This window comes from Lutjanus erythropterus, chromosome 4 (genome assembly GCF_056507025.1).
Source record: "Lutjanus erythropterus isolate fLutEry1 chromosome 4, fLutEry1.hap2, whole genome shotgun sequence".
Classification (NCBI taxonomy): Eukaryota; Metazoa; Chordata; class Actinopteri; order Lutjaniformes; family Lutjanidae; genus Lutjanus; species Lutjanus erythropterus.
Genome location: NC_139320.1, coordinates 17,686,956 through 17,700,005, shown reverse-complemented (window position 1 = coordinate 17,700,005; position 13,050 = coordinate 17,686,956). Strand labels below are relative to the sequence as shown.

Genomic DNA, 13,050 nt, shown 5'->3' with positions numbered 1-13,050 from the left:
GTACTTTTCATTTTGAAGCCCTTCACAATAAAGGCATTCAATTTAACATTGAAATGCAATAAAACGCATTTTATTATTTTCGGTAGAATCACGTCTTTGTTTAAGTATATAAAACATGTTAACTATTGTCTATGTCACAGTGTGAACATACATATTTATTGGCATTGCTTTGAAATCTCAGGCTACATATTTAGGTATTGTGATAACTAAAGCGAAGATGACATTAAACCTGACATACTAATATAAACAAATCTGTATTTTCCCCAGACTGGTTTACTGATAATATTTATTTGTAGTTATTTTACTTTATTTTACTTTTCAGTATTTTTGTCCACTGATATTATCCATGTCACCCCAAAATAATTTGATACGGATGTCATCCTGATTGTTTGCTGGTAACAGTCAAATCAGGTGGGCTAGAGTTTTTTTTTTAAGTTTGAGAGTGAATAACATTGTTGACAAAGTCCATATAAAAGCGCATAATTACCATTATTGATTTAAACGGTTATTCATTCATCTGGATTATTTATTTATTTATTTATTTTTTTTTTTGTAATTTATTTATTTATTTTGTGTGTGTGAGTTGCAGAGTTATGGAGATATCGGCTGTAGAGATGTCTGCCCTCTCTCCAATATAACTAAATGGCACTCGGTAATGGTGCTCAAAAAAAAAAAGTTTTTGGTAAATAACCATGTTCAAGACCTGTATCATCCTGTCAGGAGTTATTTCACAATATTGACCTGCTCACTGAACATTATCCCTTACTTAGTAACCGTATCAGAATACATTTTTAAAGTAACCTTCCCAACCTTGTATATATTACAACTACCATTACATTTAAAAATACTTCTTAGCTTTACGAAAATTAAAGGTCATTAAAGGTTCTTGCTTTGCAGAACACTACATTCTTTCCTTTTCTCCAGAATGTACATAAAATTCAACAAGTTGCCATTTATGCTCAAATACTAATCTAATGATTGTGGCCATCTAGTGGACACAAAATGGCCACATTAAATTAAGTATATGTTCTCACTTCAGAAACGGATGAAGTGGTAACACCCCCAAAATGAATGTGCTAACAGGGTTTTTCTGTCATCTTAAGATGAAGGGAGAACTACACTGCAGCCAGGCTTTAATAACATGTGAACACGCTGGGGCCCTCAGGTGCTCCAGTTCCACTACCGACCCCCCTGCAGAGTGAGCAGAGACAAGACAACACAGTAGGGCTCATCAAGTTGAAAAAAAGCTTTAATTGGCTAAAAAGCAAGTCTTAACAGTTGAACTTCATCATTTTGTAGGTGATGTGAGTAGATCGTCATATAAAAATAGATCATATTCTCATAGTTTTTTTTTCTACCTATTTCAATAACGACTGATGTTTCGTACAGTGTCAAAGGCAAACAGCAGAGCCTCAAATTTTCTGCATCCTTACTAAAGGCTGTGTTACATCAATATCTCAGCTCCAAAGAAATACATTTGAGGGGAAAAAAAATAGACAAAGTAAATAGACATTTGGCAAACCTAAGTTGTTATACTTTTGAAAGGAATGTAGATTCATTTACTTCTTGGTTGAAAGTGTTGATATTGGAGCCTCTGCATTTCAGATACAGAGCTCTGAGTTTTATGTTTTCCAAAGACATACTTATGGAATGAAAACAGAAATCAGCTTTCATACTGGATGTACAGTAACCATAGTAAGAGCAATCACTAAATAAATCTCCCGTCTCTCATCACATTTTAGGCACCCCAGCGACCACAAATACAATGTCAAATACTCAAGGCACCAGTAAGCAAAGCTTTGGTCCTCCTGTGAGACTACCAGAGTTGACCTTTTTTACCTACAGTTATTCTTCAGTCTCTGATATGCAGCACAAACATCTGACATGTGTAAATCCAGCATAAGCCACTGCCATTTCAATAAGATGCACTATTGCACAAAAATATAAAGTTGGCCAACAAGTGGAAGTCCTCAAAGTGCAGCACTGAGCATGACTCCTCTGTCACTTGTAAAAATAACAGAATCTGTATTTTATTCAAAGGGCGGTGATGCTAACAATTTAAGATTTACAGTACTGAGTGAACATTAAGGCTTTCCCCATCATGCACCTTCATCTACTCTCCACCTCACCACAACACCTTTATTTATTTATGAAGTGAGGAGTCTTTATTGCAGTGGATTTGTTTGAAATGAATTGTACATAATTATATTATTATACTGACTACATTTACATGCAGAAAATATTTCATTTTTTTTGCTCTTATTCTTATTATTTCACTAACCGATTAGTGGTTAATTAAATGCCAGAAAATGGTGAAAATGTTGATCTCTGTTCCCCAAAGCCCAAAGTTAGGTCCTAAAATGTCTTGTTTTGTCCAGAACCCAAAGATATTCCTTTTACTGTCAAGAAACCAAAAAATATTCACATGTGAGAAGCACAAATTGGAGAATTTAGACTTTTTTTTTCTTTAAAAAAAAAAAAAAAAAAAAAAAAAAAAAAGACTCAAAGCAATAAGTCATTCATCAGAATAGTGGTCAATTACTGTAACAGTCGACAACTAATTGATTAATAGACTAATTTTTGCAGCTCCGGGGCATTCCCTGATTATGGAAATGTGGAATGCCTGAAAGCAGCTTGGGCCATTTTGCATCTCTGCATGAAAAGTTTTCCACTGGTGGTGGTCCTATTGGACCATGTGAACACAGCCTTCCTCTTTCATTCATTCAGCCAACTTTTGAAAAGGTCAGTGTTTTGATGTTTGCACATATATGCCAATGTAATAACTGGAAAATGCTATAATCACATAAAGGATTAATTCAGAATATCCACACAGAATATGCTGGTTACATGACCTCTATCAAATTCAGAGTGTTGTCATATTCTGAAAAATAGCGGAAGATTATCGTGCATGTAAATGTAGTCATTGAGGTCTCCCTCTGTCCACATGACTTCCAGTGGACATAAAATCATCTTTGGGACACCATGCATGTTGTCTCACTGAACCACCAGGGTGCAGCAGTTCACTTCAGTTACCACACTTCAATTCAAACAATATAGCAGCTTCCTGAACAGGCACACTGTGTGTCAACCTTTGATGGAAAGATGTAAAAACACATTAAAAACCGTCAAAAAGACCCGCACATACATACACATACATACATATACACTCACTCACAGCCATACAGTTAATGGGAATAAATAAATAAATAGCTGAAGATGCACTGATTAGTCTTTCAGTCCTTTTAAACAGTAGCTGTTCAATTAATTGAACCCCATTTAAGTGTCTATCATGAATAAGCATCAAAAAAGCTGAATGGATCAGTAGACACAAGAAAGAGGATGTTGCCTTTTGAGAGGCTTTGTGTTCACATTTCATCAGCATTTCACTGTGTTATTCTGCTGAAGATACATGCAAAATAAATGCAACTGTCACTATATAAACAGAAACCTGACAGGGTTTCTGCAATTGTTATCAGTTAGGCTGCATTCCAGATGACTCAGAAATTAAACATTTTCGAATCCCTACTGGAAAAACCACAATTGACCACCATTCAAAGATGGAGTTCCTGATGTTATGCAACAATGGCAACACCCACGGAAGCCTTAAAAATAAATACTATCATATAGTAAAACCTGTTCTGCATACCAAAATATGTGAACAATGTTATTGAGTGCCATAAAATAAAATTTAGAATGGCACCTGTTACCATTTTCCTCCTTGCTGTCTTCTGTACATACAGCAGGTAGCACTGCTAGGGGTTCAATTGTATGGACACTTGCCAAAGAAACTTATCAATTTGTCACTGTCAGCCATGTTTTGATTTTTGTTTTTTTTAACTTTTGGCTTCATGCACCTCGAACTTACTGAGGTCAGGAAATTCTGACCTCTGATTTTGCCTGAAATGCAGCGTTACTTCACCTCAAAGTGGAATGTTGTATGTCTCAGTATATAATCACACTTTTCTGCTACTGTATGGCAAATGTTTTAGAAGCAAGTAAACATCCAATCAGTTGAAAAACCTGAGTATCTTGCTTGTCTTCTTTCAGGTGCCTCTCATTGGTCATTTGTTACACTGCAACAGATTTTAAATTATGCACATATAACAAGCATGAAACAGTAAGCAATCAGTGGCAAGTCTATGGCATCACTTTTACCATAATAAATAATAAAGATGGGTAAAGATTAGCTGAAGTTCGTCTTGCGCAGGTGTCTGTTGGGGATTTCTATGGCGCTCACTTGTAAAGGCCAGGAGCCGCCCATTATTCCGGCCTGAATGGCCACACCTGTAACCACAGCCAGGTCAGGGTCCACTGATGTGTTGGGCTCCTTCCCAAAGTACTCGCTGATCAGCCTCCTGATCCGTGGTATCCTGGTGGACCCTCCGACCAGGACAATTTCGTCCACGTCCTCTTTCTCCAGCTGCCCCTCCGCTAACACGGTCTCAACAGGAGCTAGGATCTTCTGGAAAAGGTCCTCGTTGAGCTCCTCAAACAGCTTACGAGTGATTTCAGCCTGGAAGAGAACTGGAGCAGGAGCGGAGCCTTTGGGTAACTCGGCGTTGTCATGGGTGTGAAGGTGCAGGGGCACCTTGATAATGACACTGGGTTGGAGGGTGAGGTTGAGCTTGGCAGCTTCCACAGCCTGTCGGAGACGGTGGATGTCCTCTTTGAGAGTGGGTGGAACGCCGAACTCCTGTCGGACTCGCTCTGTGGTGTACTGGAGCAACCTCTGGCTGAAGTCTTGACCTCCTAGTTTGTTATTTCCTGCCAAAAATATAGTCCACTTAAGATTAGGCCACTGTTCCATCAAGCAACAACACTTCTCGAAATCCTATTCCAAAAAAGTTGGAACGTTGTGTAAAAGTTAACTAAAAACAGCATGCAATTATTATATATACTTTTCAACTGGTATTGAATTGAATACGGTACAAAGACAAGATATTTAATGTCCAAACTATTAAAGTTGTTTTTCTATTTAAATATGCACTCATTATGAATCCGATGTCTGCAACACATTTTAAAAAACACTGGGACAGGGACAACAAAAAACACAGTTTGGAATGTTCTACAGGTAAACAGGTTAATTGGTTTCAGGTGACAGTATCATGTCTGGGTATTAAAGAGACATCCTTCAAAGGCTCAGTCATTCACAATTATGGATGGGGTGAGGTTCACCACTTTGTGAAAAACTCACACAAAATATGACAACAGACACCAGACTGTTGAGCAACTGAACATCAAGCAAGAAGTGTTGTTAAAAGAAAAGGTGACATATCACAGTAGTAAACATGCCCCTGTCCTAACATTTTTGGGACATGTTGCAGGTATCAAATTCAAAGCAAGCACATATTTACAAAAAACAATCAAGCTAATAAGTTTGAACATTAAATATCTTGTCTCTGTACTGTATTCACCTGAATACAGGTGAAAAAGTTTTTGCAAGTAATTGTAGCCTGTTGTTATTTATGTTTTCACAATGTCCAACTTTTTTGGAAATGGAGTTGTAATTTAGACATATGCTGCTTTGCAAAGTTTCAGATTAAAGATGAAATTACACCAGATTATTCTGTGAACAGATATTAGACATCCGATCATTCTGTGAAACAGACGGTCTGCATGAAACCAGGTGCAAGTTCTGACCCCACAATATCAACTGTTGAAAGTGGAGAACATATGATTAAACAATATTATAAGCCTTTAACTGGGACATGAACTCTCAAACAAAGGTAAATCTCTTTTTTCAGATAACAATGGGCTCATATCACCTCCTGCCTCTTGTTACTGAAGCAGTGAAAAACATTACCTGCCATGGCTCTGGTGAGGAACATGCCTCCCTGTTTGTTGAGCAGAGAGACATCCAGGGTTCCTCCCCCGAGGTCGACCACTAGCACGTTGAACACATCCACCTTGTGCAGACCGTACGCCATGGCTGCAGCCGTGGGCTCATTGATCACGCGCAGGATCTCCAGACCTATGAAATGAAGGAAAGAATGTACACTATATGTCGGATATATCACTAATGCAGTGCATGCAGCTTGAATATTTCATATTTCAACATCATAGTTTAAATACATCCAAGTACCCCAGTAACAGGTTGTGTCCAGACATGTGAGTGTTTACTGAAATTTCACTTTATTATCAAAAGATGGAAAGCCAAAAAATACACATAGCAGTACATAAACAGAACATCCAAAGTCAAATAATAAGAGAACTGACCAGCGAGGTTGGCTGCCCTGATGGTGTAATTCCTCTGTCTTTCATCAAATTCTGCAGGCACTGAGATGACGGCTTTCTGGATGGGCACACCCAGCTGTTGCTCGGCCATCTTCCTCATCTTGAGCAGCAGCCTGGAGCCGATGAACTCAGGGCTCACGGAGAAGGTACGATTGGTGGAGACTACGAACTCTGCACTTCCATTATTGTTAATCACCTGGAAGAGGGGTCGTGAGAAACAACGTGAGGAAAGTGAACGAAGTGAAGATATAGAGATTTCAAAAGTGAGAGCAAATGACAGGTGATATGTAAACATGGTTTTGTTTAAACTTTCAATGTTGCTCAAGGGCAGGCCTATAGGTCCAAGTCTTGAACTAAACCAATGTGAGGATGAACACTGGTTTGCATTCACAAAACTGACAAATATCTTCACAACAATTTTGATGCTTTTATCTTGTGCAGACTATATTCGACTGCCTCTAATAAGGGCTGATGAGTCTTAATGAGGGCTATGTGGCACTGTCTTATTAAGCCATTACATATAATGCATGCTTAAACTCAATATTGACTGCCAAATTGTTTCAGCATATATATCCAAACATTATTTTAATACTAATGTTTCAACAGTGCTGCCTGTTACACAGTCAGAGTCATTATTTGGTTTGTGAGATCACTTTTTCCGAGAATAATCTATGTAATGCTACAAATGTACTCTTGTGAAAAGAAAAACCCTCATAACATCATCATCATCGCAGCTGATGGGTAAACGGCCACAGGAATCACTTATCTATTAATGCATGTGTGTTCATGCTAAGTCTTACTGCCCCATTCTGGTTTATTGCTCTGCTATTTTTTTGTTTGGCTGTTTACACAGTTTTTTGGTTTTTTTTATCTGTTCAACTACCAGAGTGAACTGGTCATAGTCCTGAATACACCTGCATGTGCAATAAAACAATTACAGAGACTGTAGTACAGAAGTAAACATGGAGGCCACTGAAATCAGCATAGTTTCATTTATAAGTTTATGTGCAGTGGTCCCCATCAAAATCACAAGCAGATGATAACGGGGATGAGGAAGAAAGAGCCAAATTTTAATTTATGGCATTTTGTGGAGCAAGGGCTGCTACTTCTGTACAGAGGTGCATGTGGATGTGAAGTCAGAGCCGGAAGTGGTGGCACTGATGTGAATGGCTTCACGGACACAGATTTTATCCAAAATTTCAGGATGTTAAGGGATACTGGAGACTTTATGACAGATAATATGACTGTTCACACTAACGGCTCATAAATGCAAAAAAAAAAAAAAAAAAAAATCATGTGACTAGAACTATTTACCGTCTTGAAAAAAAGCAGACCTGACCCACAAACCAGCATAAAAAAAGATCAGATCAGATTGAGGCCTCCTTTGCCTGTAGTGTGAACATAGCCAGTGTGCTCCACAGCCCCATCATGACCCACCTTAAACGGGTACCGAGCACTCTCCTGCTCCAGCACCTCCGATTCAAACACCTTTCCGATGAACCTCTTGGCATCGTAGATGGTGTTTTGGGGATTGCTGTCGGCCAACTCCGTGGCTTCATGTCCAGCCAGCACCGCGGTGGTGGTGAAGGAGACGGCGCTAGGGATGCTCTTCCTTCCCTCTTCATCCGCTATCACCTCCACCTCGCCGCTACCCGGGTGGAAGACCCCCACAGAGCAGAAGGTGGTGCCCAGGTCCAGGCCGATCACTTTGGGTTTGGGGGGCGGAAGGTACTGCTGCCCCAGATATCCAGCCAGGAACAAGGCTAGAATCACCGAACCTGTGGCGGGGTAACATCATGTTGTTGTGAGTGTTACAGGTGGACAAGCCGGTTAGCTCATGTGTTAGCAGCCTGTCACCACCCGTTATTTACCGGAGGAAAAATGTCATTCAACTTACCAATCATTGAAATTTCTCCCGACATCGTCGCAAACTGTTGCGCAGTCAAACGACGCTTATATTCCACAAAATATGAGTAAAATGGTTCAGGTTGCGGTTAAACTAAGTCTGGCTTTGACCAGTGGATGATACGAAATAGGAAATTTACCAACAAACTACACGTCAACGTTCCATTGCTCGCTGTGGATGCTGGGTAATGTAGTTTGTGGCGTACAAAATTGACGCCACGGACTACGTAACAAATGGTAACTTTGTACTACACTTCCCGTCAACGCCTGAGAAACGCAACGTAAAATGACAGTAGGTACGTTCGAGATGAACTGCAGCAGGAGGTGGTGACGAGAGTCTGCAGTCAAGTCGGACAGTTTTCCACAGACTTACAAGAGCGTACTCACTGAACCACAGAGAGTCACTGAAACACTGATCACTGACCTGCTGTGATGGAAAAATACACACATTCTTTATTTAAGTAAAAGCACTAATACCACGATCTAAAAATACCTAATTACAATTTAAAAATCTTGTATGTTATTGTTTCCATTTTTGAAAAATCAACATTTTTATTGCTGTTGTTGTACTTTAATGGTATTCTAGTCGTTATTTTTTGATGACTAAATACAGACCTGCAAACTCATAAGAGGAGAAAAAGGTGGCATGTTGGTAAACCAGTCCCCTGTCCCCTGTCCTCTGTCCCCTGTCCTCTGGGGGTCTGGGAGCTCCAGAAGAAAAATGTTGTGATTTTAACATGTTAACAACATTCTGGTGACTGTTTCAGTTAAAAGAGTTACTTCCATCTTCTGTTTGTGGTTTCTGCAGACATTACTACCTTTACTTTTACCTTTGTACTTGAAAAAAAGTCAAAAATGAATTAAATACAGTAAAAGTAAATCTACAGTAAAAGTAAGTTACTTTACTGAGTTTTTTTACTTTAGCAATTTACCAATTTACCATTGTTCTTAAATAAAGCAAAAGTAATGTAATAGACCATGCAGAACACGCAATATTTCTTATCTGATTAGTCGATTAATCGGCAGAATAATCGATAGATTATGCTTTAATTTTACTGGTCCGGCCCACTTGAGATCAAATTGGGCTGTATGTGGCCCCTGAACCAAAATGAGTTTGACACCCCTGGTGTAGATAAGATGAAAGCTTGTCAAATGGAAGAATGGAAAGGAACATCTTCAACAAGAATTATAACAACGATGATGATGATGCTGGTGATGAAGGAGGACTCCTGAAATCCAATTAAAAAGACAATAGGGCTCAGAGTAAAAGATATAAATAAAAAAGCTAAAACAGAAACAAAATATGACAAGTAGTGTCACATAGCCAGGGCCGCATTCAGCCCTGACAAAACAGAGACAGACGTCTGTCCACAGAGCTATAGAGAGGTCTGGCTCCACACAGACACATCCTGCTATGTATGACAGCAACACATCTGCCTACTTTGCTCCTGCGTCCTGCCCCGACCTCCTGCTGGGTCAAAACAACCACCCCTCTAATTTGACTGCTGGTGAAACACAAATTCTGAGGCCTTTTTCAGATTAAATACATTCGATAAGAAAACTGTCGCTGTTCAGCTTTTAGGAGCTCAGATCTTCTGGCTTGTCAGACAAGTTGTGTCGTGTCTTTGCGGATCGACGATCAGCATCGTTCCCAGACTTGAGGGGTAATAGATTACATCTAACAGGTAACTGTATTCCATTACATTTACAGATAAATAAAGATGTAAACTCATTGGACACAAGTTGGACACAAATCTAACCGTCATGCATTGTGCGGCGATCACCGCTGATCGATTTTGCACAGGCCTGGCTCATCTCGAACGCACCTATTATCGAACGTACCCGTGTTTTCAGCCAACCATGCAGAGCCAGGACAGCTGAGGTATAATAAAAAAAGAAGGAAAAAGAAAGAAAGAAAGAAAGAAAGAAATCAAAAGAAAAGAAAAGAAAAAGGAAAACTGACATTAAAACACATTTTAAAATAAATTATTATTATTAAATAAATGAAGATAAGGAAAATAATTAATACAACACAAATTTAAGTATAAAAGGAATGCTATTTAAATAATATTGAAGGATTCAGCCATGAAGAGTTTAAAGAATCAGCTTTTTTCTTTCTGTATGAGTCTGTATGTATGTATGTATGTATGTATGTACAACCCCAATTCCAATATTGTTTGGAACATTTAGTTAAGCTAATAGGACTTGGTGTTTCAATCCCTGGCACGTAGTTACCTCTTGGAAGTGGCCGTCGGAGTGGAGTGGTGAAGGAGAGGGTATGGACATCATTGGGGTCATCAGGTGGGCACCCTGCTTCCTCGATGTTTCATTGATTGAAGCCCACAACGTCTCCAGAGGGCTCAACGGTGTACCCAGCGTCCCAGGTACACCCCCTTCTATGCCATACGCTCCATATCCCTCGGTGGACTCTGCATGGCAGGGGCGTCCTTCTCCCTGAGCCAGGTGAACACCTGGCCGCATACCATCTGTCTTTATTTTGTTGCCCAGCTGTTGTTGTTCCGTTTAATCCAGAGCCAGTTGCTGCTTTTCTCGGCAGCACTTGACAAGGTCTTGATAGCCTGTTGGAGGGAGCAGCATCTCACCCCCACTTTCCTCAACAGACTGATGGCAGACGCTGCAACGAATCCTCTGCATCCCACTTCTACTGGGCAGATGGTTGTCTTCCAGCCGTTCTGGGATGCTTCAGCAGCCAGGTCAGAATATATATATTTTTTTTCTCTTGTAAGCCTCTTCAACCCCATCTTTCCACGGTACTGTCAGCTCCACGATGTAAACCAGTTTTGCTGTTGGAGAGATCACAGGACCATGTCTGGCCAGAGTGTTGTTGCCACTATTTCTGGGGGAAACACAAGCTTTTTGTCAACATCCACTTCCAATTTCCAATCTCGAGCAGACTGTAGGATGCTTGCATCCTTTGGTGTTGTCTGGTGTTCTTGAGGTTGGCCTGCTGGTACGAAATGTAGGAAATGGACCTTCCTTGCTGATGTTTGTGGGAGGTTATTTGTGGTGGTTCGCCTCTGTTCCAGTGTTGATGCCAGCTCTCGGAGTACTTGGTTATGCCACCATGTATAGCGCCCTTGGGTGAGACTTGTAGTGCACCCTGACAGAATGTGCTTCAGGGATGCTGGTGCATGACACAGGGAACAAGTGGGATCATCTCCGTACCACAGCTTCAGATTTTCAGGGGAAGGTAGCAGGTCATACGTGGCTCTGATGATAAAACTCAGCCTCGCTCCCTCCATCTGCCAGATGTCACACCAACTGAGCTTTTTCTTCTCCAGGCTCTCCCAGTTGGTCCATCTCCCCTGCCTAGCCATTGACACAGCCTTGGCATGACGCTCCGCCTCCTCCTGCCTCCTGACTTCCTCTACCACAAGCTGTCTTTTCTGCACTGATGTTGCTTTGTGCCACAGAGGAGTTTTTGGGATAAGCCCAAGACCCGCTCTCCCTTGCTGGACTTGGCCAACCACATCTCTGAAGTGAAGAGCAGACTTTGCCCTCTGAACCGCTTTTGATGGAGTCCACTTCCTTCCTGTTGTCACCTGGGGGGCCGCTGTTCGAATGACTGTGTCCTCGATTCAGAAAGGGTCATGACTAGTCTTGCTTTGGTGCATTTGAATTCTTCCACAAGACCTGAGATTGGTAATTCCAGTTTGCCATTCCCAACATAAACAAAATCAGAATGCAGTGATCTGCAAATAGTTTTTGATTTGTATTCAGCTGAATACAATACAAAGAAAATTTAATTCTCAGTGCTTGCAACACATTTTTAAAAAGTTGGGGCCGGTGCAACAACAGAATGCTCAAAACACTGCTCATAACACATAACAAATTTCTGTAAATTTCACAGCTTTATTACTGTAAAATGCATAAATCCTATATAATATGTATACATCAATTTCTGTAGTTTTTACAGCATGATTACTGAAAAATGTAGACATGCTTACTGCATAATATGTATACAGTAAGTTGCTGTATACTTATAATTGGCAGGATAATTTTACAGTAAATATATTATTACTGTAAATCTAAATACAGTAATGTTTAGCAGGATTTTTTCCTCCAGCAGTCACTTAATAATCTTCCTTTGCTGTTCTCACATGCATTATTTAAAACACAAATGCAACGCAATTTGCACAAATATCACAATGATTTTCAAGAAGGTGATTAAATTAATGAAAGACTGCATTCTATCTGTTTCACATTCAACACAACGTACCAACTATTTTGCAAGTTGGGTTGTATAATGTGTATATATGTATATGTTGTAAGAATTTAATGTAAGGATGAACATTATATGTAAACAAATGTAAATTTATGTAAACTCTTGCACTCTTACAATAATGTAAAAGAAAAGAAAAATTAAATAATATCAAAATAATGTTTTCAATTATCAAATTAAAAATCACTTTGTCACTTTTTTATCGTATATGTTATATTATTGATAGCTATTTAGGCTTAAAAGTTAGTGTGTGAGATTTTGGGGGTCTCTCAGCAGAATGCAGCAGGAACATAATATTCCTAAGTATGTTTTCATTCGTATATAATCACTTGAAAATAAGAATCATTGTGTAATTGTTACCTTAGAATGATCTGCTTATATCTACGGAGTGAGCAGGTCCTCTTCCACTTACAAACCAAACACCTTTCTTGTTTCTCACAAGTTTTGTGGCCAATGTAGTTTCTCCTACATGCTTGGAAGGAGGAGGCAGCTGGTTGCAATCTACAACCTCAGCACTAGATGCCACTAAAGCTTCTATACTGCTCCTTTAAGGCACTAACTGTATATTAGGCATCAATGGGTGAGATAAATTATTCTGACTGACAAAAAACATATTTGTTTGTTTTATTTTATTTTATTTACAAAAAGTTGTGAAAACAGCAGAAATG

At 39.6% G+C, this 13,050-nt stretch overlaps 1 protein-coding gene across 1 annotated transcript; it reads right to left on the bottom strand.

Annotated features, from left to right (window-relative positions):
* Positions 1 to 3,845: 3,845 nt before the first annotated feature.
* On the bottom strand, positions 3,846 to 8,316 carry hspa13 (heat shock protein family A (Hsp70) member 13). Its single transcript, XM_084717165.1, has 5 exons — positions 8,132 to 8,316; positions 7,672 to 8,012; positions 6,217 to 6,430; positions 5,804 to 5,971; positions 3,846 to 4,764 (listed from the first exon to the last, which is right to left on the bottom strand). Exons 1-5 carry the CDS (start codon positions 8,154 to 8,156, stop codon positions 4,184 to 4,186), a joined length of 1,329 nt encoding a protein of 442 aa, XP_084573291.1. The 5' UTR covers positions 8,157 to 8,316; the 3' UTR covers positions 3,846 to 4,183.
* Between the last annotated feature and the right edge of the window lie 4,734 nt (positions 8,317 to 13,050).

What these genes read in the sequence shown, in the direction of transcription:
- hspa13 (XM_084717165.1), bottom strand. Translation starts at nt 8,156, where the DNA reads ATGTCGGGAGAAATTTCAATGATTG. An exon ending in GGGAGAAATTTCAATGATTG is followed by an intron (nt 8,013 to 8,131) that starts GTAAGTTGAATG and finishes ACCCCGCCACAG; the next exon opens with GTTCGGTGATTCTAGCCTTG. An exon ending in CCTCACCAGAGCCATGGCAG is followed by an intron (nt 4,765 to 5,803) that starts GTAATGTTTTTC and finishes TATTTTTGGCAG; the next exon opens with GAAATAACAAACTAGGAGGT.